This window comes from Crassostrea angulata, chromosome 2 (assembly GCF_025612915.1).
Source record: "Crassostrea angulata isolate pt1a10 chromosome 2, ASM2561291v2, whole genome shotgun sequence".
Taxonomy (NCBI): domain Eukaryota; kingdom Metazoa; phylum Mollusca; class Bivalvia; order Ostreida; family Ostreidae; genus Magallana; species Magallana angulata.
This window is the reverse complement of record NC_069112.1, coordinates 31,121,768-31,145,713: the sequence shown is the minus strand read 5'-3', so window position 1 is coordinate 31,145,713 and position 23,946 is coordinate 31,121,768. Positions and strand designations below refer to the sequence as shown.

Here is a 23,946-nt window from a genome sequence, read left to right as displayed (position 1 = left end):
CTTCTATAACGTATCACAAAATATTTCACAGTAAAAAGTTATCATCAAAAGACTTTAGAGCCCCCTCAGCCCCTTATTTGAAGGGCCAGCCCCTTTTTCTTGATGTCAAATGAAAGCTCTTGACTTTATTAAGATTTTTTGTTCTACATGTTATAACAAAATACTATCGACGAAAGAGATATTGAAAGAAAACCACGAAAAATCACGACGCTTTTTTAACTGTAATTTTCGAGCTCGGGCGAGCTTCGGCGCTTTTGATCACATAAAAATATATATACCACATGTCAGATCTACAACCTTTTGTCTACAATCCCTGAAATGTTTAACTCAATATCTTAAATCGTTTAGGAGTTCACCCCTGGACAAGCCGACCCTCTGAAAATCGTTAAATTGTAAATAACTCAAAACCGGAAGTGACGTCATCATTAAAAAAAATTTCCAATAAGGCTCAGATCACAATCTATCAGACCTGAAAGTTTCATGTAAATCGGTGGAGTAGTTTTAGAGAAATCGCGTACACAAAATTGGTTGGAAAAAAAATAAAAATAACTAGACACGATCTCGTTGCGAGCAACGAGGAGGTCTTCCGTCCGATTTTTAGAATATGGAATGATCTTACTCTTGATCTTTGTCAACGAAACGTATCCGGAAAAGGAGGCGGGACCTAAGAGTAATGGTGAAAGACTATCTATCCCTTTTGTGTTCCTATTTTGAAGGATCAGCTCCTTTTCATTCATTTTAGTTAAAAGGTATTTTTGTGTACCACTAATAAGTGTTTAGAAATTCGTTACCGTTTTTGAGATATCTGGGAAAAATCGTTTTGATATCCGGTCCTAAAACTCATTTTAGGATCCAGATAACAAACAATATATGGTTGTACATTGTTTAGCACATTATTTTGAGCATCTTTTGTTAAATACTGATTTCCAGAACTTTCCTCTATTTCGAGACATTGAGGATCAAAGCAATGGACTTCTGGTCCCTTAAAATCCCTAATTACGTAACATAGGAGTAAATGATTGCCATGTATAGGTGAATAACGTTAGAATGAACATAATTGCTTCTATAACGTATCACAAAATATTTCACAGTAAAAAGTTATCCTTAAAAGACTTTAGAGTCCCCTCAGCCCCTTATTTGAAGGGTCAGCCCCTTTTTCATGATTTCAAATGAAAGCTCTTTACTTTATAAAGATTTTTTGTTCTACATGTTATAACAAAATACTATCGAGAAAAGAGATATTGAAAGAAAACCACGAAATATCACGACGCTTTTTTAACCGTAATTTTCGAGCTCGGGCGAGCTTCGGCGCTTTTGGTCACAGGAAAATATATATACCACATGTCAGATCTACAACCTTTTGTCTACAATCCCTGAAAGTTTGAACTCAATATCTTAAATCGTTTAGGAGTTTACCCCTGGACAAGCCGACCCTCTGAAAATCGTTAAATTGTGCATAACTCAAAACCGGAAGTGACGTCATCATTAAAAAAAATTTCCAATAAGGTTCAGATCATAATCTATCAGACCTGAAAGTTTCATGTAAATCGGTCGAGTAGTTTTAGAGATATCGCGTACACAAAATTGGTTGGAAAAAAAATAAAAATAACTAGAGCAAAGCTCGTTGCAAAGGCAACGAGTGGGTCTTCCGTTAATGTCGGAAGTAAAGCTGGAAGTTCCTGTAAGAAGCAGGCTTCGGGGCCACCAACGCTGAGATTTTCTCAAATCTGAGATTTCTCAAAAAATTTGAGTTTTTCTCACCAAACTGTGCCACCAAATAAATTTTTTCTCAAACTCAGACTTGACTTTGAGTTTTTTCTCAAATTTGAGATTTTTCTCAAACGTGCGTGCCACCAATGTTTTTTCTGACTCAAATGAGAAAAAAATTTGAGATTTCTCAGAAAATCTTGAGATTGGTATATAGTAACCTCAAATAAAATCTCACGTGAATTTACTCATCCAAAATGGCCGTCAGACGACGTCTGCAATGTCAACGTCGCCGTCGCAATAGAGTTCCGAGACGTTTCAACGATCGTTCCAATCCCCTAGAGACCCTCAATGAAGCTGAGGTATTCGAAAGGTATCGATTCGTCCCAGAAACTATTATGTTCCTTGTTAGTTTAATGCAAGACCGGTTAACATACCACAGCCATCGTAACAACCCTCTTACCCCTCTGTATCAAGTTTTAGTAGCGCTACGCTTTTTCGCTACGGGGTCATTCTATATTACCATTGGGGACACGCTATTAGTATCCAAGAGTTCTGCAGGGAGAGCCGTACGTCAGGTGACCGACCTTCTCTGTCATCATGTCAAGGAATTTATTTGTCTGCCTGGCAGAGATGAGATTTCTGGCATTAAAAACAATTTCCATAAACTTGCAGGTAAATATAGCGTCTGCATTTTGTTGACCTTCACCTAATAAATAATGAATCCTGAACCCGATCACACATAGATCTACATAATTTGCAAATGTTTTACCGGTATATAACGGTACTTCTTTACTTACAGTACACATTTGTATAACACTGCTCATACAAAAAAAATATTCAATAAAAAAACTCTACATACAACATCATTACATAATATGCATGGCTGAAGCAAATAAAGGTTTTATCAATGCATGCGCGGATCTAGAGTTTTATCTACATTAATATCGAAAGATGCCCCATACCACCTTAAATACACAACATGAAGTACACCATAATAAGCCTCTGACCCCCATGGTAAACAAGTTTATCCCTATGACCCCAATGGGAAGTTATGGATCCGCGCATGTAGTATAAGAACAATAGTGGTGGATCAAACGACTTGTCAAAATTTACCGTGTTTCATTTCATTTGTTTCTTAAATATTCGTGTTTTTAACTTTTAATTAATGAACTCAAATGTTTCTTAATCAAAATTATCGGTATCACAAGGGCAGATAGAAAGATCTAAAGAAAGTACAAAATTGAGGACCCCCCCCCCCCATCTTAAAATAACACGTGCATTCATGATTATGTTCATGCAATTTAATAATAATATTTTATCACAGGATTCCCGGGTGTTATTGGTTGTGTAGATGGAACAATGATAAAAATTGTATCCCCGTCAGAAAATGAAGCAGATTATTTATGCCGTAAAGGCTTTTATGCGCTCAATGTACAGGTAAATAAACAATTAAAATTTTGAAAGATAATACATCTGTTGTTCCATGTATTTTTTAAAAACTATTTAAAAAGCAAGTCAATTTGAACATCTTTTTTCCCCCAATGTTTTAGATATACCCTTCTAAAATATATATATATATATAAATTTTCAGATGACATGTGATCCTCAGTTTAGAGTGTTGGATGTCGTTGCAAAGTGGCCAGGAAGTGTGCACGATGCTCGAATTTTCAGGGAATCCAACTTATGCACACTTATGGAAGAAGGCATGTGGAAATTCTGTACCAAGATGTCCTGTATTTTTTAATTCTTGATACACTGTGTGTGAGATATTTCACGAAGTACAAGCTGAAATTTCAATGAGTAATTATTTTAAATATACTGATAAACAGGGCATCTATCGGGCTTTTTACTAGGAGATTCTGGATACGGCCTGAAACCATATCTCTTGACCCCGTATATGGCGGAAGATGCTCCTGGAAACAGACGCTATAATGCAGCACATTGTAGAACAAGGTTACCTATTGCATAATGTTTTCTGCCTCAAAACGAAACAAACTTTGTAAATAAATTGAAAACTTACAAAAATCAATTTCACACCTGTTATTTTCTAAAAATCAGCCACACTGCTTGAGTATGTCATTAAATTATTGCTACCTTTATAAAGCACATACATGTAGTATTAAATGTGCAATCATGTATAGTGGAATATGATAGTAAAGCGATATTACATTTCACTTTAAAAATCTTATTTATTGCTGCATGTAAGTTCTTCAATAACATTTCAGAGTCACGATTGAGCAAACATTTGGGATTTTGAAAAAGAGATTTCATGCCCTCCACTGTGGCCTTAGGACAAAGCCAGAAAGAGCGTGCAGAATAGTGACAGCATGTGCAATTCTCCACAATATAGGTATCCAACGGAGGGACATTATGAGAGACTCAGACTTGACGAATGCAGTTGATGTGGCCGTGGACGTCCACGTTAGGGTTCCAGAAGACGCTGTAGGACGCACCGTGAGGGACCACGTGAGAGATACATACTTCTCATGAGTACGTTTCTATGCAAAGTCAACATCTTAGAATTTTAATTATAAAATTACAGTTTACAATTTACTACTTTATGTACCAGTACCTTATACATATTACTAACATGGTGAATTGATTAATGAATAATTATAATAATGGATTAATGAATGTCAGGATATTTCACTGACTACAAATAAATACAACAATTGGTGCTAAAATAATCATTGATGATAACATTTAATAGAGTTGAAAACAATCAGATAAAGCAACTTACGTATATACATGTAGTCACATATATCCGCCATTCAATCAAATACATGTACATGTAAACTACTTAAACATTAAACAAGCAATACAACGCATCATCTCAACTTGTTAAAGTAATATCATTGTCAAATATGTATAAAAGATGAAACAATTATTCTTTCATTACAACTTTCATATAATTCTTACTGGTATTACAAACTATAGTGAATAAATCATACTGGCATAAACTTGAATACTCGTATTGCTAAAAGTTCAATGTATTACAATCACATCATATAACATTCTTCAGTGGACAGTGACTTAAAATGCACACATCATTAAGAACAAAAATGACTAGTACTTATTTTCAAAGAGGAAGCTTATCATCCAAAGCTTAGAGTGGCATAATATATTTTATTAAGAAGAGGTCCATGGGCCACATTGCTCACCTGTGCAATATAAATAGCTATTACTTTAAGTATGCTTTATGGGATCAAATACAAAATACTCAACATATAATTACATGTTTAGGTCTTGTTTACAAAGACGATCAAATATTTCTTCACAAATTTCTATGTTAAACATTAAGCCCCTTTCATTGTTTCATATATCAGAAGAAGATATTATAACATTTTGTCTTCTATCCTATAAAAAAATTCATCACCTTTATGACACCACCTTATGCATATTATATAAAATCATAGTTTTCCTTCTTGGATACTGTTTGGACACAATATCGTATATCATATGTTAAAAGCTGGTATGATAATCATATGTTAATTTCATACAGTATTATAAGATACAATGTTAATCAATACAATGATATAAAATACAATATTGCATCCTTTGATTCTTACAATATAACATAACTTGGGGCAGTTTACGCTTTATAAACCGCAAATATGATACAATATAGTATTATACGATACATATCATATCACCAATACATCAAAATATTTACTTTTAACATTAGAGATCAGGCTCTGCATCTGAAACTACCTCTGCGATTTGTTTATATTATAGTTATAAACACTATACAAGAGGCCCATGGGCCACATTGCTCACCCGAGGAACAATAGGTATGATAAAATCAGCTTAATGGAGTCATAATACAAACTATCTGGACAATGTACAATTATACATGTAAATCCTGTATAAATTAAATTCAACCCCCCCCTCCCCCGGATATTCTTATGTTTATAATCATTAGTCCCTTTTCTAACAGGATGATTTTATAGTCATAAAACATGTTGAGTATTGCAGTTATCAAAAAGATCCTTAACAATTGTTTATATATAGGATATAAAACTACATCAAACTCTGAACCTCTTTGTGAGGCCGAAGAGTTGTCCTGGAGCCAAAGTCTTAACAATTATAAAGAATGATCTGGCTGATTCGTTTCTGAGAAGAAGATTTTAAAAGAGTTTCACAACTTTGAATCCCCTTTGCCTAAGGATGATTTGTGCCAAGTTTGGTTGAAATTGGCCCAGTAGTTCTTGAGAAGATGTTGAAAATGTGAAAAGTTTACGAACAGACGGACGACAGACAAAATGTGATTGAGCTTTCAGCTCAGGTGAGCTAAAAAAGTTATTATCTATAAAAAATTTGACCTGTTCCAAAAAACTTAACCTCCTCCAGCATCCGAAACCTATAGCTCAGATTTAGCACTCAAGCCTGTCGGGTGCATCAGTATCATAACGCACACCATCCATGCAAGTTTAGTAAAGTTAAAGGGCATAAGCTCACACCCCCCTCCCCGGACACTTTGTCTCAATGAGCTGAAAAAACAATAATTCTTTATTAACTCCCTCTGAGAGAGGACAACTATAACTTTCTATTTTAAGAAACTGTAATTACCTTCATATTAAAATGCTTTGTTCATAGTTTGGTTAAAACTGACCTTTAGTTCTGAAGATGAAATTGTGAAAAGATTACAACATGAACGATGGCAACAACCACAATAGACAAATTTTTTATCAGAAAAGCTCAGCTATATTTTCGGTTCATTAGGAAAAACTCTTCAAAAATGAAGTGGATATATGATTAATTAGGAGTAAAAATGTCATTATATGGCACCAGAAATGTGCTGATATATCTGCTCTTCCCTATCGTAAATTTCTATGTAAAAACTTTTAACATTCATTGCTCTTCAACATTTGAGCTACTACCTCAGGATTATCATTACATAAAATTTGGAATTTTAGGTCATAATATGATTTCTTGGCCACAATGAGCTGTCTCTCGTCTTTCAGCTTCTCTATTTCTTCCTGAAGTTTATCATTCTCTAATGATAGGTTCCTTTCCTCTAGCTCCAGGATGGTAAGCTTCCTCTTTTTCTTAACAGAATCTGTATTATAAAAACAACAACAAAATAAAACAAAAAGCCCATGGGCCACATTTCTCATCTGAGCAATAATAGCCATAACAAGATATCTGTGAGCTAATGCTCACTAGTGATACCCCCACCACAACACAACCAGAGCGATCTGTTTTCATCGCGTCGTCAGGATGAACTTCTTGATAGTTAATGTAAATTGCAGGTTTATAAACTACACAAAGCAATTTGAAAGTTTAAAGGGGACTTAACTTACGGTTATGTATAACTTTGCCAAAAAAGTGGTGGGAGGAGGGGCTAAGCCCCCTCTTCCAATAGCCCCCCAGGTTCCGACGCATATGCTACGCAGTTAAGTGTTTTCCTTGAAGTTCATACTTGTAATTTAAATTTTGGACAAAATCCATTTTACATCAATTTTTGTGGTAGATATAGTTACGTTGAAAGTACTAGCAAATCTTCGAAATAGGTAACTGAAGTGTTGTAGCTGTGTCAAAAAAAGTTCTGACCAGAGGTATTTGATAAAGCATCACTCGTTTGATAAAGCAAAGGTTTATCATATGGGTAATGTTGGAATGATCACATGGATATGGACTTGGTTTACACATGATCAAAACATGTGAAGCCAGAATTTGATCATGTACCAACTAAGTTCATTGCCCTGTGTACTTTCTATAATTGTTTCTGTCATGTTTCGTGTACATTTTATTTTTTGTTACGAAAGATTTGTCGTACGACTTAATTTTTTATGTTGGAAAACCGCGCCATACTCGATGTATGCACAACTCTGATTCTCTGTATCGAGGCTTGTAATCCACAGTGTAAGTCTTTTGACATTTGTAAACTAGGTTATTTCAACATATTTTTATGTGAATTATCTGTATGTTTCATGTCAGTAATGCTAAGCGATGCATATTCTTGAAATCTTGTATTTTATGTTTACCATGTGCTCGGTGTATGGGGCGCCATTTTGTCCATCATATTTCTGGTCATTTAATTTCGAGTTGCAGTTGATTAATTTACTTTAACTTGCTGTTTATCATATGAATAGACTGAATTCAACTGTTTAAATCATATGTGTAAGGTTTCATAATCTAATTGCAAACTCTGTCCTAATATTTTTTGTATGGAAACCTGTACCAGTCATTGATTGTTACATTTTTTTTTGTTACAGCTTTTTACCGTCGTCTGAGACGGTTATCTGTCTCCCAAATAAACTGATTTCACCGACACTTGTGAGTCCGACTTTTATTGGGGCAGAACAGTAAAAAGACTAGGATGTCTACCTCAGCAGAGCAGATCACTCCCGACTCAACAGAGGGCACCCAGGTCACTCCTGACCCTACAGAGGATGCCCGGGAATCACAGACGACTGATGGCAAGAGGCAGTACGTCACACAAGATGAAGAGGAGTATCAGGAAGAGTACTATCAGGATGAGGACTCCTTTGCCGACATCTTAGCGAAGAAGAGGGCTGATGTAAGCCGAGCAAAGGCTAGGATGGCATACACCGCCAGAGAATTGGAGCTCAGGAAACAACGAGTGGAACTCGATGCTGCAATGGAAATGCTACATCTCGAGAGAGAGGCTGCAGAAGCTGAAGCTGATTGTCAAGCCTTTGAATCGACCATGATACAGATGTCACCTATGAAGAGACGAACGAGTTCCTTAGGCGAAGTCAGCAACTTTAAACCAGGACAGGATCAATCCACTCCACGTCAACCTTCTGCATCGCCAGGACTACTGACCGGTACTTCCGATCCGACTCAACTTGACCCGGATGCACAACCCTATGTACCTGCAGCACAGCCTTTGGTTCCTGACACACAGCCGTCCGTGCCTGTCGCACAACCGTACGTGCCTACTGCACAGCCTTATGTGCGTGCCGCACAGCCGTACGTGCCTACTGCACAGCCTTATGTGCCTGCCCCACAGCCCAACGTGCCTGCCGCACAGCCTTATGTGCCTGCCGCACAACCTCACGTGCCTGCCGCACAACCTTACGTGCCTGCCGCACAACCTCACGTGCCTGCCGCACAGCCTCATGTGCCTGCCGCACAGCCTTACGTGCCTGCTGCACAACCTCACATGCCTGCCGCACAACCTCACGTGCCTGCCGCACAACCTTACGTGCCTGCCGCACAACCTCACGTGCCTGCCGCACAACCTCACGTGCCTGCCGCACAACCTCACGTGCCTGCCGCACAGCCATCCATGCCTGCCGCGCAGCCTCATGTGCCTGCCGCACACCCTCACGTGCCTACCGCACACCCTCACGTGCCTGTCGCACAACCGTATGTGGCTGCCTCACACCCCTTATCACCACTTGTGACTGATCAGGGACCACAAGTAACTGATGTTACCCGATTCCTCCTGAGGAAGGACTTGCTATTCTCCAGACTTACTCACTTTGACGATAGACCAGAATCATACAGTGCCTGGAAACACAGCTTTATGTGTGTAGTGAATGAGCTTCAAGTCTTGGACTCCGAGCAGATGGACCTTCTTATCAAGTACTTAGGTCCGGAATCTAAGAAGCACGCAACAAGCATGAGGACATCCAACATCTTCGACATCTCAAGAGGACTAAGAAGACTTTGGGAAAGGTTGGATGAGCGCTATGGTGCACCAGAACATGTGGAAGCATCCGTAAGAGCCAAACTGTTGAGTTTCCCAAAGCTTGGCAACAGAGATCATCAAAAACTTTACGATCTGTCAGACATTCTTATGGAGATGAAGTTTTTGAAGGAGGATCCGAAGTACAGTGCAATGTTGGCCTATCTAGACTCATCCTCAGGGATTAGACCCATCATTTCAAAACTTCCGTATGGCCTGCAGGAGAAATGGACCAACAGAGCCATGAAGTACAAGCTTGAACATCAGACTGTGTTTCCACCCTTTGGTGTGTTTGTTGACTTCATGAAGGAGATGAGCAGAGTGAAAAACGACCCAAGTTTTGCGTATCACACTGACGCTAACCACAACGAAAAGCAGCCTATGAACGTTCCAAGGGGAAGAGTGAACACGAAGAAAACCACAGTGTATCAACCAACAGGATCCGGAAATCTGAGCGAGCCGAAGCTTGATGTGTGTATAATTCACACCGGTCCGGGTGTTAAACACAGTGTCAATAACTGTCGAGTGTTTAAGGCCAAGCCTATTGAAGAACGTATGAAGTTGCTCCGTGAACACAGACTCTGTTTTCGGTGTTGTTCCGCAAGTCATAGGAAACAAGACTGTAAAGAGGCCATCATGTGCAAGGAATGCGGAAGTGAGTTCCACACTACGTCTCTCCATGTTGATTCGTCACCAGCTCCTACCACTGGAAGGGCCTCATCAGTTCATGGCGGGGAGGAGGCTCCTAGGCGTCAGCAAGTAACAAAAGAACAGCACGTCACAACCATAAACAGCAACTGCACAGAAGTAGGGAAGGAATTTAAGGGAAAATCTTGTGCAAGAATTGTTCCCGCGACTGTCACCTATGATGGAAGAGCTGTCTCTCTGTATGCTATGCTTGACGACCAGAGTAACAAGACCTTGGCTAAGAAGGAATTGTTTGACTTGCTGAACATCAATACAGAGACAATACCTTACCTGATGACGTCATGTTCTGGACAAGTGACAACCTTCGGGAGAACTGCCTCAGGACTCTATATTGAATCAGCCAGGGGTGAGACCAGACTACCCTTGCCGTGCACGTTAGAGTGTGATGAAATACCGAACAACTACCAAGAGATCCCTACACCTGACGTTGCTCTTCAGCACAAGCACATGCGGGATATAGCCGGCGACATCCTACCCATTGACGCTTCAAGAAAAATTCTGTTGCTGATAGGAAGAGACCTTCCTCAAGTCCACCATGTTCTTGAGCAGCGCATAGGACGTGACCACGAACCATTTGCACAGAGGTCACCCCTTGGTTGGACGATCATCGGCGACACATGCTTGTCTGGACAACACAGACCAAGAGCTGCGAATGTGTACAAGACCTTCATCACGGACAGCGGACGTGGAACTATTCTTGAACCATGTGCCCAGTACTTATCCGTGAGAGAGAAGCTTCCAACCAGAGATGTGACAAACAGATTACGGGTATCTGACACTTCATCTGATGAACACTTATTCAGACGCACACCAGATGATAACAAAGTGGGATCATCAGTGGAAGATAGGATGTTTATGGACATCATGAACAAAGAACTATTGATAGGTGAGGATGGAAAGTGGGTAGCTCCCCTACCCTTCCGCCAACCAAGATTACGACTACCAAACAACTATGAGGTTGCATTGAGACGTGCACGAGCCTTGGACGCAAGTCTCAAGAGAGATCCAGTAAAGAAGGAACACTTTGCGACCTTTATGACAAAGCTGTTCGACAACGATCATGCTGAGAAAGCACCCACTTCCAAGTCAACGCAGGAGCAGTGGTTTCTTCCTCTCTTCGGGGTCTACCACCCTCAGAAACCTCACCAGATCCGGGGCGTATTTGATTCCTCTGCGAAGTTCAAGGGAACCTCTTTGAACGACCAACTGCTGTCTGGCCCGAACCTCACCAACAGCTTGCTTGGAGTGTTGCTTCGTTTCAGGAAGGAGATGATTGCTGTCGTAGCAGACGTGCAGCACATGTTTCACTGCTTCACCGTCAGAGAAGAGCACAGAGACTTTCTCAGCTTCCTTTGGTACAAGGACAACGAGATCGGAACGGAACTAACAGAATTCCGAATGAAGGTCCACGTTTTTGGTAATAGTCCTTCTCCGGCCATAGCGACACTGGGCCTCAGGAAGATCTCAGAACTATCTGAGGAAAGCCATGGACCTGATGTCAAGGAGTTCATCAAGAGGAACTTCTACGTTGATGATGGTCTGACATCATGCTCAACAAGCCAAGAAGCAGTAGACCTGATGTGCAGAACCCAGGACGCATTGAAGCAATACGGGAACCTAAGGCTCCACAAGTTCGCATCAAACAGCGCGGATGTCATGAAGGCGTTTGAGCCACGAGACTTAGCACAGGACATCTACGACCTGAACCTTGATGAGGACCAGCTCGTGCAACGGAGTCTTGGTATGCGATGGAACTTGTCGAGTGATATGTTCGAGTTCCGCATCTCTACTGATGACAAGCCCACAACACGCAGAGGTGTACTGTCGACAGTGAACAGCCTCTTCGATCCATTAGGCTTTCTCTCACCTGTTATCATCAGCGGGAAACTCATTCTTAGAGACGTAGTGACCTGTACCTCAGACTGGGATGAGCCGCTGCCGGACCATATTCTGGCAAGCTGGGAAGAGTGGAGTTCATCTCTGAAGGAGTTGGAGAAGATCCACATACCCAGAACAACCGTGGTACATCTTAGCAAGGCAGTAAGAAAGGAACTGTGGACATATGCGGACGCGTCAGAGAAAGCCATAGCTGCCGTTTCTTACATGAAGGTGTACTGCGAAGATGGCTCTGCGATGACTGGATTTCTACTAGGGAAGTCTAAAGTGGCACCAGTATCAGGCCATACCATACCCCGTTTAGAGCTTTGTGCAGCTGTTCTAGCCATTGAGATATCGCAGATAGTCATGGATCACATGGACATAATGTTCGACTCGGTGAAGTATTTTTCCGACAGTCGTGTGGTATTGGGGTATATCCACAATGATAAGAGACGATTTTTTATTTACGTCTCCAACAGGGTCGAGAAAATCAGAAGCCTTAGTGAGCCGTCGCAGTGGAACTTTGTGCCGACACACCTCAACCCTGCTGACGAGGGCACTAGAGGCGTAGTTCCTAAGGACATTGGAGAGTGTGCTTGGCTTAGAGGAACTACTCACCTGCAGCGCATTGACGACGAAACCAAGGCAGAAGGGTTTCCCCTACAGGAACCTCTGTCAGACAGAGAAGTCAGACCTGTATGTTTGAAGACTGAGTGTGAACCTATGCTTGGAACTCAGAGATATGAGAGATTTTCCAGCTGGGACAGATTGGTCGAGGGTATCGCCCTGCTCCAGCGATTCATCATAAGCAGAAAGGGAGGTAAATCACAGATTTTACCGAAGTCCATAGACTACTCTCAAAGAGCAGAAAACTACATTATCAAGACAGTGCAAAGAGAAGTCTATTGTGAGGAGATTTACTGTCTGAGGTCCAAACAACCATTGCCGAAGAATAGCAGCATTCTTGCATTGAGTCCGTTCCTCGACGACGATGGTATTGTTAGAGTTGGTGGACGCTTAAGACATCTCAACGATGCGACTGTCTGCAAGAGCCCTATACTGATACCGGGGAAGCATCACATTGCGACCTTACTTGTACGCAAGTACCATCAACTGGTGCAACACCAAGGGCGCCACTTTACGGAGGGAAAGGTCAGGTCCTGTGGGTTCTGGGTCACCGGCTGCAAGCGCCTTGTTTCGTCCCTCATTCACAAGTGTGTTACTTGTCGGCGACAACGTGGGAGCTTCGCAACCCAGAAGATGTCTGACTTGCCTACAGACCGCATACTGCCAGGAGAGCCACCGTTCACTTCGGTGGGAGTAGATATCTTTGGGCCCTGGGACGTCGTGACTCGTCGCACTCGGGGAGTTCCAGCCAACGGCAAACGATGGGCAGCACTGTTCACATGTCTGGTGACACGCGCAGTCCATGTCGAGGTAGTAGAGGAGATGTCCGCATCATCCTTCATCAACGCCCTGAAGCGCTTTACAGCCATACGAGGACAGGCAAAGGAGTACCGTTCCGACAGAGGAACCAACTTTGTTGGCGCTACCGACCCTCTACAGATCGACGCAATCAACGTGGAAGATCGTCAGGTCAAGGATTTCCTGCACTCTCGGGGAACAACCTGGATTTTCAACCCGCCCCATGCATCCCATATGGGTGGAGCTTGGGAGCGCATGATAGGGTTGACACGGCGCATATTGGACAACATGTTGAAGGATCATTCAGCACAGGGTCTTACGCACGAGGTACTTACCACCTTTCTGGCCGAGGCAAGTGCGATCATAAATTCTCGCCCACTTACCGCCGTTTCGTCAGATCCAGACTCGCCTTTTGTCCTTACCCCAAGCATTTTGCTTACTCAGAAGACGGATGTACCGACCGAAGCTGTATGCGACACAACTGCTAAGGACCTCTTCAAGGTACAGTGGAAGAGAGTACAGCACCTCGCCAAGATGTTCTGGGACAAATGGAAGAAGGAATACCTGCATACCTTGCAAGCGCGTAAGAAGTGGCATCATGGTCAACGTAACATTAGTGTTGGTGACATAGTGTTGTTAAAGGATGTCGAAACCCATCGCAACAACTGGCCGCTTGGACGCATTACTGCAACGTTTCCTGGCAAGGACAACTTGGTTCGCAAGGTTGAAGTACGTGTCAGCAAGGACGGCAAGACCACCTCTTACGTCAGACCAGTGACGGAACTCATTTTATTATTGGAGAACTGAATGTTTTCTGTACTAAATTGTATTCAAATCTTGTGTGATATAATTTTATATATCAGACGGGGAGTGTCATGTTTCGTGTACATTTTATTTTTTGTTACGAAAGATTTGTCGTACGACTTAATTTTTTATGTTGGAAAACCGCGCCATACTCGATGTATGCACAACTCTGATTCTCTGTATCGAGGCTTGTAATCCACAGTGTAAGTCTTTTGACATTTGTAAACTAGGTTATTTCAACATATTTTTATGTGAATTATCTGTATGTTTCATGTCAGTAATGCTAAGCGATGCATATTCTTGAAATCTTGTATTTTATGTTTACCATGTGCTCGGTGTATGGGGCGCCATTTTGTCCATCATATTTCTGGTCATTTAATTTCGAGTTGCAGTTGATTAATTTACTTTAACTTGCTGTTTATCATATGAATAGACTGAATTCAACTGTTTAAATCATATGTGTAAGGTTTCATAATCTAATTGCAAACTCTGTCCTAATATTTTTTGTATGGAAACCTGTACCAGTCATTGATTGTTACATTTTTTTTTGTTACAGCTTTTTACCGTCGTCTGAGACGGTTATCTGTCTCCCAAATAAACTGATTTCACCGACACTTGTGAGTCCGACTTTTATTGGGGCAGAACAGTAAAAAGACTAGGATGTCTACCTCAGCAGAGCAGATCACTCCCGACTCAACAGAGGGCACCCAGGTCACTCCTGACCCTACAGAGGATGCCCGGGAATCACAGACGACTGATGGCAAGAGGCAGTACGTCACACAAGATGAAGAGGAGTATCAGGAAGAGTACTATCAGGATGAGGACTCCTTTGCCGACATCTTAGCGAAGAAGAGGGCTGATGTAAGCCGAGCAAAGGCTAGGATGGCATACACCGCCAGAGAATTGGAGCTCAGGAAACAACGAGTGGAACTCGATGCTGCAATGGAAATGCTACATCTCGAGAGAGAGGCTGCAGAAGCTGAAGCTGATTGTCAAGCCTTTGAATCGACCATGATACAGATGTCACCTATGAAGAGACGAACGAGTTCCTTAGGCGAAGTCAGCAACTTTAAACCAGGACAGGATCAATCCACTCCACGTCAACCTTCTGCATCGCCAGGACTACTGACCGGTACTTCCGATCCGACTCAACTTGACCCGGATGCACAACCCTATGTACCTGCAGCACAGCCTTTGGTTCCTGACACACAGCCGTCCGTGCCTGTCGCACAACCGTACGTGCCTACTGCACAGCCTTATGTGCGTGCCGCACAGCCGTACGTGCCTACTGCACAGCCTTATGTGCCTGCCCCACAGCCCAACGTGCCTGCCGCACAGCCTTATGTGCCTGCCGCACAACCTCACGTGCCTGCCGCACAACCTTACGTGCCTGCCGCACAACCTCACGTGCCTGCCGCACAGCCTCATGTGCCTGCCGCACAGCCTTACGTGCCTGCTGCACAACCTCACATGCCTGCCGCACAACCTCACGTGCCTGCCGCACAACCTTACGTGCCTGCCGCACAACCTCACGTGCCTGCCGCACAACCTCACGTGCCTGCCGCACAACCTCACGTGCCTGCCGCACAGCCATCCATGCCTGCCGCGCAGCCTCATGTGCCTGCCGCACACCCTCACGTGCCTACCGCACACCCTCACGTGCCTGTCGCACAACCGTATGTGGCTGCCTCACACCCCTTATCACCACTTGTGACTGATCAGGGACCACAAGTAACTGATGTTACCCGATTCCTCCTGAGGAAGGACTTGCTATTCTCCAGACTTACTCACTTTGACGATAGACCAGAATCATACAGTGCCTGGAAACACAGCTTTATGTGTGTAGTGAATGAGCTTCAAGTCTTGGACTCCGAGCAGATGGACCTTCTTATCAAGTACTTAGGTCCGGAATCTAAGAAGCACGCAACAAGCATGAGGACATCCAACATCTTCGACATCTCAAGAGGACTAAGAAGACTTTGGGAAAGGTTGGATGAGCGCTATGGTGCACCAGAACATGTGGAAGCATCCGTAAGAGCCAAACTGTTGAGTTTCCCAAAGCTTGGCAACAGAGATCATCAAAAACTTTACGATCTGTCAGACATTCTTATGGAGATGAAGTTTTTGAAGGAGGATCCGAAGTACAGTGCAATGTTGGCCTATCTAGACTCATCCTCAGGGATTAGACCCATCATTTCAAAACTTCCGTATGGCCTGCAGGAGAAATGGACCAACAGAGCCATGAAGTACAAGCTTGAACATCAGACTGTGTTTCCACCCTTTGGTGTGTTTGTTGACTTCATGAAGGAGATGAGCAGAGTGAAAAACGACCCAAGTTTTGCGTATCACACTGACGCTAACCACAACGAAAAGCAGCCTATGAACGTTCCAAGGGGAAGAGTGAACACGAAGAAAACCACAGTGTATCAACCAACAGGATCCGGAAATCTGAGCGAGCCGAAGCTTGATGTGTGTATAATTCACACCGGTCCGGGTGTTAAACACAGTGTCAATAACTGTCGAGTGTTTAAGGCCAAGCCTATTGAAGAACGTATGAAGTTGCTCCGTGAACACAGACTCTGTTTTCGGTGTTGTTCCGCAAGTCATAGGAAACAAGACTGTAAAGAGGCCATCATGTGCAAGGAATGCGGAAGTGAGTTCCACACTACGTCTCTCCATGTTGATTCGTCACCAGCTCCTACCACTGGAAGGGCCTCATCAGTTCATGGCGGGGAGGAGGCTCCTAGGCGTCAGCAAGTAACAAAAGAACAGCACGTCACAACCATAAACAGCAACTGCACAGAAGTAGGGAAGGAATTTAAGGGAAAATCTTGTGCAAGAATTGTTCCCGCGACTGTCACCTATGATGGAAGAGCTGTCTCTCTGTATGCTATGCTTGACGACCAGAGTAACAAGACCTTGGCTAAGAAGGAATTGTTTGACTTGCTGAACATCAATACAGAGACAATACCTTACCTGATGACGTCATGTTCTGGACAAGTGACAACCTTCGGGAGAACTGCCTCAGGACTCTATATTGAATCAGCCAGGGGTGAGACCAGACTACCCTTGCCGTGCACGTTAGAGTGTGATGAAATACCGAACAACTACCAAGAGATCCCTACACCTGACGTTGCTCTTCAGCACAAGCACATGCGGGATATAGCCGGCGACATCCTACCCATTGACGCTTCAAGAAAAATTCTGTTGCTGATAGGAAGAGACCTTCCTCAAGTCCACCATGTTCTTGAGCAGCGCATAGGACGTGACCACGAACCATTTGCACAGAGGTCACCCCTTGGTTGGACGATCATCGGCGACACATGCTTGTCTGGACAACACAGACCAAGAGCTGCGAATGTGTACAAGACCTTCATCACGGACAGCGGACGTGGAACTATTCTTGAACCATGTGCCCAGTACTTATCCGTGAGAGAGAAGCTTCCAACCAGAGATGTGACAAACAGATTACGGGTATCTGACACTTCATCTGATGAACACTTATTCAGACGCACACCAGATGATAACAAAGTGGGATCATCAGTGGAAGATAGGATGTTTATGGACATCATGAACAAAGAACTATTGATAGGTGAGGATGGAAAGTGGGTAGCTCCCCTACCCTTCCGCCAACCAAGATTACGACTACCAAACAACTATGAGGTTGCATTGAGACGTGCACGAGCCTTGGACGCAAGTCTCAAGAGAGATCCAGTAAAGAAGGAACACTTTGCGACCTTTATGACAAAGCTGTTCGACAACGATCATGCTGAGAAAGCACCCACTTCCAAGTCAACGCAGGAGCAGTGGTTTCTTCCTCTCTTCGGGGTCTACCACCCTCAGAAACCTCACCAGATCCGGGGCGTATTTGATTCCTCTGCGAAGTTCAAGGGAACCTCTTTGAACGACCAACTGCTGTCTGGCCCGAACCTCACCAACAGCTTGCTTGGAGTGTTGCTTCGTTTCAGGAAGGAGATGATTGCTGTCGTAGCAGACGTGCAGCACATGTTTCACTGCTTCACCGTCAGAGAAGAGCACAGAGACTTTCTCAGCTTCCTTTGGTACAAGGACAACGAGATCGGAACGGAACTAACAGAATTCCGAATGAAGGTCCACGTTTTTGGTAATAGTCCTTCTCCGGCCATAGCGACACTGGGCCTCAGGAAGATCTCAGAACTATCTGAGGAAAGCCATGGACCTGATGTCAAGGAGTTCATCAAGAGGAACTTCTACGTTGATGATGGTCTGACATCATGCTCAACAAGCCAAGAAGCAGTAGACCTGATGTGCAGAACCCAGGACGCATTGAAGCAATACGGGAACCTAAGGCTCCACAAGTTCGCATCAAACAGCGCGGATGTCATGAAGGCGTTTGAGCCACGAGACTTAGCACAGGACATCTACGACCTGAACCTTGATGAGGACCAGCTCGTGCAACGGAGTCTTGGTATGCGATGGAACTTGTCGAGTGATATGTTCGAGTTCCGCATCTCTACTGATGACAAGCCCACAACACGCAGAGGTGTACTGTCGACAGTGAACAGCCTCTTCGATCCATTAGGCTTTCTCTCACCTGTTATCATCAGCGGGAAACTCATTCTTAGAGACGTAGTGACCTGTACCTCAGACTGGGATGAGCCGCTGCCGGACCATATTCTGGCAAGCTGGGAAGAGTGGAGTTCATCTCTGAAGGAGTTGGAGAAGATCCACATACCCAGAACAACCGTGGTACATCTTAGCAAGGCAGTAAGAAAGGAACTGTGGACATATGCGGACGCGTCAGAGAAAGCCATAGCTGCCGTTTCTTACATGAAGGTGTACTGCGAAGATGGCTCTGCGATGACTGGATTTCTACTAGGGAAGTCTAAAGTGGCACCAGTATCAGGCCATACCATACCCCGTTTAGAGCTTTGTGCAGCTGTTCTAGCCATTGAGATATCGCAGATAGTCATGGATCACATGGACATAATGTTCGACTCGGTGAAGTATTTTTCCGACAGTCGTGTGGTATTGGGGTATATCCACAATGATAAGAGACGATTTTTTATTTACGTCTCCAACAGGGTCGAGAAAATCAGAAGCCTTAGTGAGCCGTCGCAGTGGAACTTTGTGCCGACACACCTCAACCCTGCTGACGAGGGCACTAGAGGCGTAGTTCCTAAGGACATTGGAGAGTGTGCTTGGCTTAGAGGAACTACTCACCTGCAGCGCATTGACGACGAAACCAAGGCAGAAGGGTTTCCCCTACAGGAACCTCTGTCAGACAGAGAAGTCAGACCTGTATGTTTGAAGACTGAGTGTGAACCTATGCTTGGAACTCAGAGATATGAGAGATTTTCCAGCTGGGACAGATTGGTCGAGGGTATCGCCCTGCTCCAGCGATTCATCATAAGCAGAAAGGGAGGTAAATCACAGATTTTACCGAAGTCCATAGACTACTCTCAAAGAGCAGAAAACTACATTATCAAGACAGTGCAAAGAGAAGTCTATTGTGAGGAGATTTACTGTCTGAGGTCCAAACAACCATTGCCGAAGAATAGCAGCATTCTTGCATTGAGTCCGTTCCTCGACGACGATGGTATTGTTAGAGTTGGTGGACGCTTAAGACATCTCAACGATGCGACTGTCTGCAAGAGCCCTATACTGATACCGGGGAAGCATCACATTGCGACCTTACTTGTACGCAAGTACCATCAACTGGTGCAACACCAAGGGCGCCACTTTACGGAGGGAAAGGTCAGGTCCTGTGGGTTCTGGGTCACCGGCTGCAAGCGCCTTGTTTCGTCCCTCATTCACAAGTGTGTTACTTGTCGGCGACAACGTGGGAGCTTCGCAACCCAGAAGATGTCTGACTTGCCTACAGACCGCATACTGCCAGGAGAGCCACCGTTCACTTCGGTGGGAGTAGATATCTTTGGGCCCTGGGACGTCGTGACTCGTCGCACTCGGGGAGTTCCAGCCAACGGCAAACGATGGGCAGCACTGTTCACATGTCTGGTGACACGCGCAGTCCATGTCGAGGTAGTAGAGGAGATGTCCGCATCATCCTTCATCAACGCCCTGAAGCGCTTTACAGCCATACGAGGACAGGCAAAGGAGTACCGTTCCGACAGAGGAACCAACTTTGTTGGCGCTACCGACCCTCTACAGATCGACGCAATCAACGTGGAAGATCGTCAGGTCAAGGATTTCCTGCACTCTCGGGGAACAACCTGGATTTTCAACCCGCCCCATGCATCCCATATGGGTGGAGCTTGGGAGCGCATGATAGGGTTGACACGGCGCATATTGGACAACATGTTGAAGGATCATTCAGCACAGGGTCTTACGCACGAGGTACTTACCACCTTTCTGGCCGAGGCAAGTGCGATCATAAATTCTCGCCCACTTACCGCCGTTTCGTCAGATCCAGACTCGCCTTTTGTCCTTACCCCAAGCATTTTGCTTACTCAGAAGACGGATGTACCGACCGAAGCTGTATGCGACACAACTGCTAAGGACCTCTTCAAGGTACAGTGGAAGAGAGTACAGCACCTCGCCAAGATGTTCTGGGACAAATGGAAGAAGGAATACCTGCATACCTTGCAAGCGCGTAAGAAGTGGCATCATGGTCAACGTAACATTAGTGTTGGTGACATAGTGTTGTTAAAGGATGTCGAAACCCATCGCAACAACTGGCCGCTTGGACGCATTACTGCAACGTTTCCTGGCAAGGACAACTTGGTTCGCAAGGTTGAAGTACGTGTCAGCAAGGACGGCAAGACCACCTCTTACGTCAGACCAGTGACGGAACTCATTTTATTATTGGAGAACTGAATGTTTTCTGTACTAAATTGTATTCAAATCTTGTGTGATATAATTTTATATATCAGACGGGGAGTGTCATGTTTCGTGTACATTTTATTTTTTGTTACGAAAGATTTGTCGTACGACTTAATTTTTTATGTTGGAAAACCGCGCCATACTCGATGTATGCACAACTCTGATTCTCTGTATCGAGGCTTGTAATCCACAGTGTAAGTCTTTTGACATTTGTAAACTAGGTTATTTCAACATATTTTTATGTGAATTATCTGTATGTTTCATGTCAGTAATGCTAAGCGATGCATATTCTTGAAATCTTGTATTTTATGTTTACCATGTGCTCGGTGTATGGGGCGCCATTTTGTCCATCATATTTCTGGTCATTTAATTTCGAGTTGCAGTTGATTAATTTACTTTAACTTGCTGTTTATCATATGAATAGACTGAATTCAACTGTTTAAATCATATGTGTAAGGTTTCATAATCTAATTGCAAACTCTGTCCTAATATTTTTTGTATGGAAACCTGTACCAGTCATTGATTGTTACATTTTTTTTTGTTACAGCTTTTTACCGTCGTCTGAGACGGTTATCTGTCTCCCAAATAAACTGATTTCACCGACACTTGTGAGTCCGACTTTTATTGGGGCAGAACAGTTTCTATCAAAATATGATTTAAGAATTTATTTACCTTGTACATCCTTCTTCTTTGCAGGCACATCTGAAGATGCTGAAGAAGAGGTGGAAGGCTGAGTTTCCACTGGATCTTAAATAAAAATTGCCAGAGTTTCTTAATATGCTTGTTCCTATTTTTTTTTGCAACATTTTGGACATGATACTTCACATACAAATAAGTGTTGGGGTTTGATATACCAGTATATCCTGTACTTAACTTTCTCATAAATTCAACAATTGGTTCATTTTTTTTTTATATCATATACAAAGAAGTGGGTCAGTGCCATGAAATCGTCCCTGGTTTACAATGTGATAGAAACACCACACTGTTGTTTTTAATCTCTGCCCTTCAGGCTATACATGTTATTAAACATAAACTCTCAGAAGGGCTTCTCAGAAGATTTGATCACTTACCAACCAAGTTCATATCCCACTGAACTTTTTAACATTGCTGCATGTTTATTATTTGAAAAATGCAAATTAGTTTAGAACTGTTAGAATTACTGAGATGTTATGTTAACAATTATTCAAGCCTGTGCTATGACTTTTTGACATCATGAAAAAACTGATACAGAATTAAATGTTTTAATTTATAGGTTCATATAGGGAAACATATTTGCTAAAGTAAATATTTCAATATACAACACAATATAGTTACCCGCTGTATCTATTCCTCCACATATTCCTTCAAGGGAAGGCCTTCCTTCCAGTTGTTCCAAAATGGAAAGCTCAACTGGTGTGGGGCTTGGTGGCTTGGGACCCCCTCCTGTCTTTGGGCGTTTTGATTCCGATAACTTTCCTTTGGCTACAATTGATCATCATTCCTTGTTAGTGAAATTTAAAGATAAGAAGATTATTCAACAATATTCATCATTATGCAAACCAAATATATCACCTAATTTGATTGGCTAAACATTTCATAATATATATCATATAACATTACTTGCCTAGTAACGTCATGATACGACATGCATGCCAAACGTTATAATCTGCCTGACATTACAATTTAAATTTTACACGAATCGTCATTTTAACAAACAATATGCCTTATTTTCTGATTTCAGTTGTTTGAATATTATTATAAGGAATGAATTTATTTTCTACCTATGATGTAAATTCATGGGGAAGTGCTCATTCCCACAGAAACCACGAAAATTAAGCCATAACAAATTCTAATGATTCCACGGTATAAATAAATCAGTTATACCACATGTACCTACCCCTCTGCTTCAAGTTACTGTACTGCTTGGCAGCCTCCCCACTTGTCCTCAGTATTCCCGAACCACTGCTCCTAAAATAGTATTTATTGTCATGCAGTGATGCTCAATTTGGATAAATAATCTGTGTACATTGCACATCATTATACAATTTATAAAACATAACCAATGAACTGTCTTGACAATGAAAAGTTTTCCATAATTTATATGCCCCTAAATAAGAAGTAATTTTCACAGTATATAACATTTTTTTTCATTGTGTATACTGTACTTTAAAAATTTTTTCTTCATAAATGATATTCAAATTACTAATGAGCAATGAGCAATGTACAAAATCAAGACAAGATATACATGCATAACAAAAACTGTTTGGCTTGCACTTATAGATTTAGGATGATAATTGATTAAGGGCCTGCTCCTTCTAATCACATTTGATTTATATAGAGCAGTGCACCGTATTATACCAAGTTCAAATTGAGCCATTAAGCAATTAATTTATCACTCAAGAGGACTATAAAAACAAAACTTATCGCATTTTTTTTTGTTGAAGACTGGTTTTGCATCTGGGGGAAAACCATCCAACTCTGTGAACCCGCATGGAAGTATCAGTATCCATGTTTATTCTATATTTATCGGTCAAAACCATGTGACACTTTGGGAATTCCCTAAAATAAAAACAACAATTTCAACTGGTGAAGATAAACATACCCGTTCACTGCCTGTGCAACCTCTCTCCAGGCAACGTCCTTCGCTATCTTCCCACCCCCAGCACCCTTAAATTTCCCAAACAATAAACCCTCCCTCAAATGCACTTCTTCCACCAAAATTTTCTTTTCTAGCTCGGTCCAGTTAGATTTTTTAATTTTTAAACTGGCGTCTGAGACACTTTCAGAACACTCGCTCGCCATTTCTGAACGTAATGAATAATATTTATATGCAGACGACTATCACATGTGACGTCAGTTATAATTTTCACAAGTAATTTACATAAATAACGCGATAAACAAGAAAATGAAAGTAGAGTTGACTTACCCGATCGACGCCATTTTTCCTGAGAGGCCGCTTG

General features: G+C 42.6%; 4 protein-coding genes across 4 annotated transcripts in view; 3 read left to right on the top strand and 1 right to left on the bottom strand.

The window, feature by feature from the left end:
- The first annotated feature begins 3,015 nt into the window (after positions 1–3,015).
- Positions 3,016–23,946, top strand: part of LOC128171734 (putative nuclease HARBI1) — a 225,458-nt gene continuing 204,527 nt past the window's right edge. The window contains exons 1-4 of the mRNA XM_052837498.1: positions 3,016–3,147; positions 3,302–3,413; positions 3,540–3,663; positions 3,936–4,200. Of these exons, the coding sequence (XP_052693458.1) occupies positions 3,070–3,147; positions 3,302–3,413; positions 3,540–3,663; positions 3,936–4,200 (579 nt within the window). The 5' untranslated portion in view covers positions 3,016–3,069. The remainder of the gene's footprint in view (positions 3,148–3,301; positions 3,414–3,539; positions 3,664–3,935; positions 4,201–23,946) is intronic.
- On the bottom strand, positions 6,254–23,788 carry LOC128171732 (uncharacterized). The gene is made up of 5 exons (XM_052837495.1): positions 23,589–23,788; positions 22,884–22,954; positions 22,322–22,468; positions 21,680–21,754; positions 6,254–6,769 (listed from the first exon to the last, which is right to left on the bottom strand). Exons 1-5 carry the CDS (start codon positions 23,786–23,788, stop codon positions 6,555–6,557), a joined length of 708 nt encoding a protein of 235 aa, XP_052693455.1. The 3' UTR covers positions 6,254–6,554.
- Positions 7,445–14,799, top strand: LOC128171722 (uncharacterized). The gene is made up of 2 exons (XM_052837484.1): positions 7,445–7,575; positions 7,929–14,799. Exon 2 carries the CDS (start codon positions 8,033–8,035, stop codon positions 14,186–14,188), a length of 6,156 nt encoding a protein of 2,051 aa, XP_052693444.1. The 5' UTR covers positions 7,445–7,575; positions 7,929–8,032; the 3' UTR covers positions 14,189–14,799.
- Positions 14,835–21,646, top strand: LOC128171724 (uncharacterized). The gene is made up of 2 exons (XM_052837485.1): positions 14,835–21,201; positions 21,555–21,646. Exon 1 carries the CDS (start codon positions 14,846–14,848, stop codon positions 20,999–21,001), a length of 6,156 nt encoding a protein of 2,051 aa, XP_052693445.1. The 5' UTR covers positions 14,835–14,845; the 3' UTR covers positions 21,002–21,201; positions 21,555–21,646.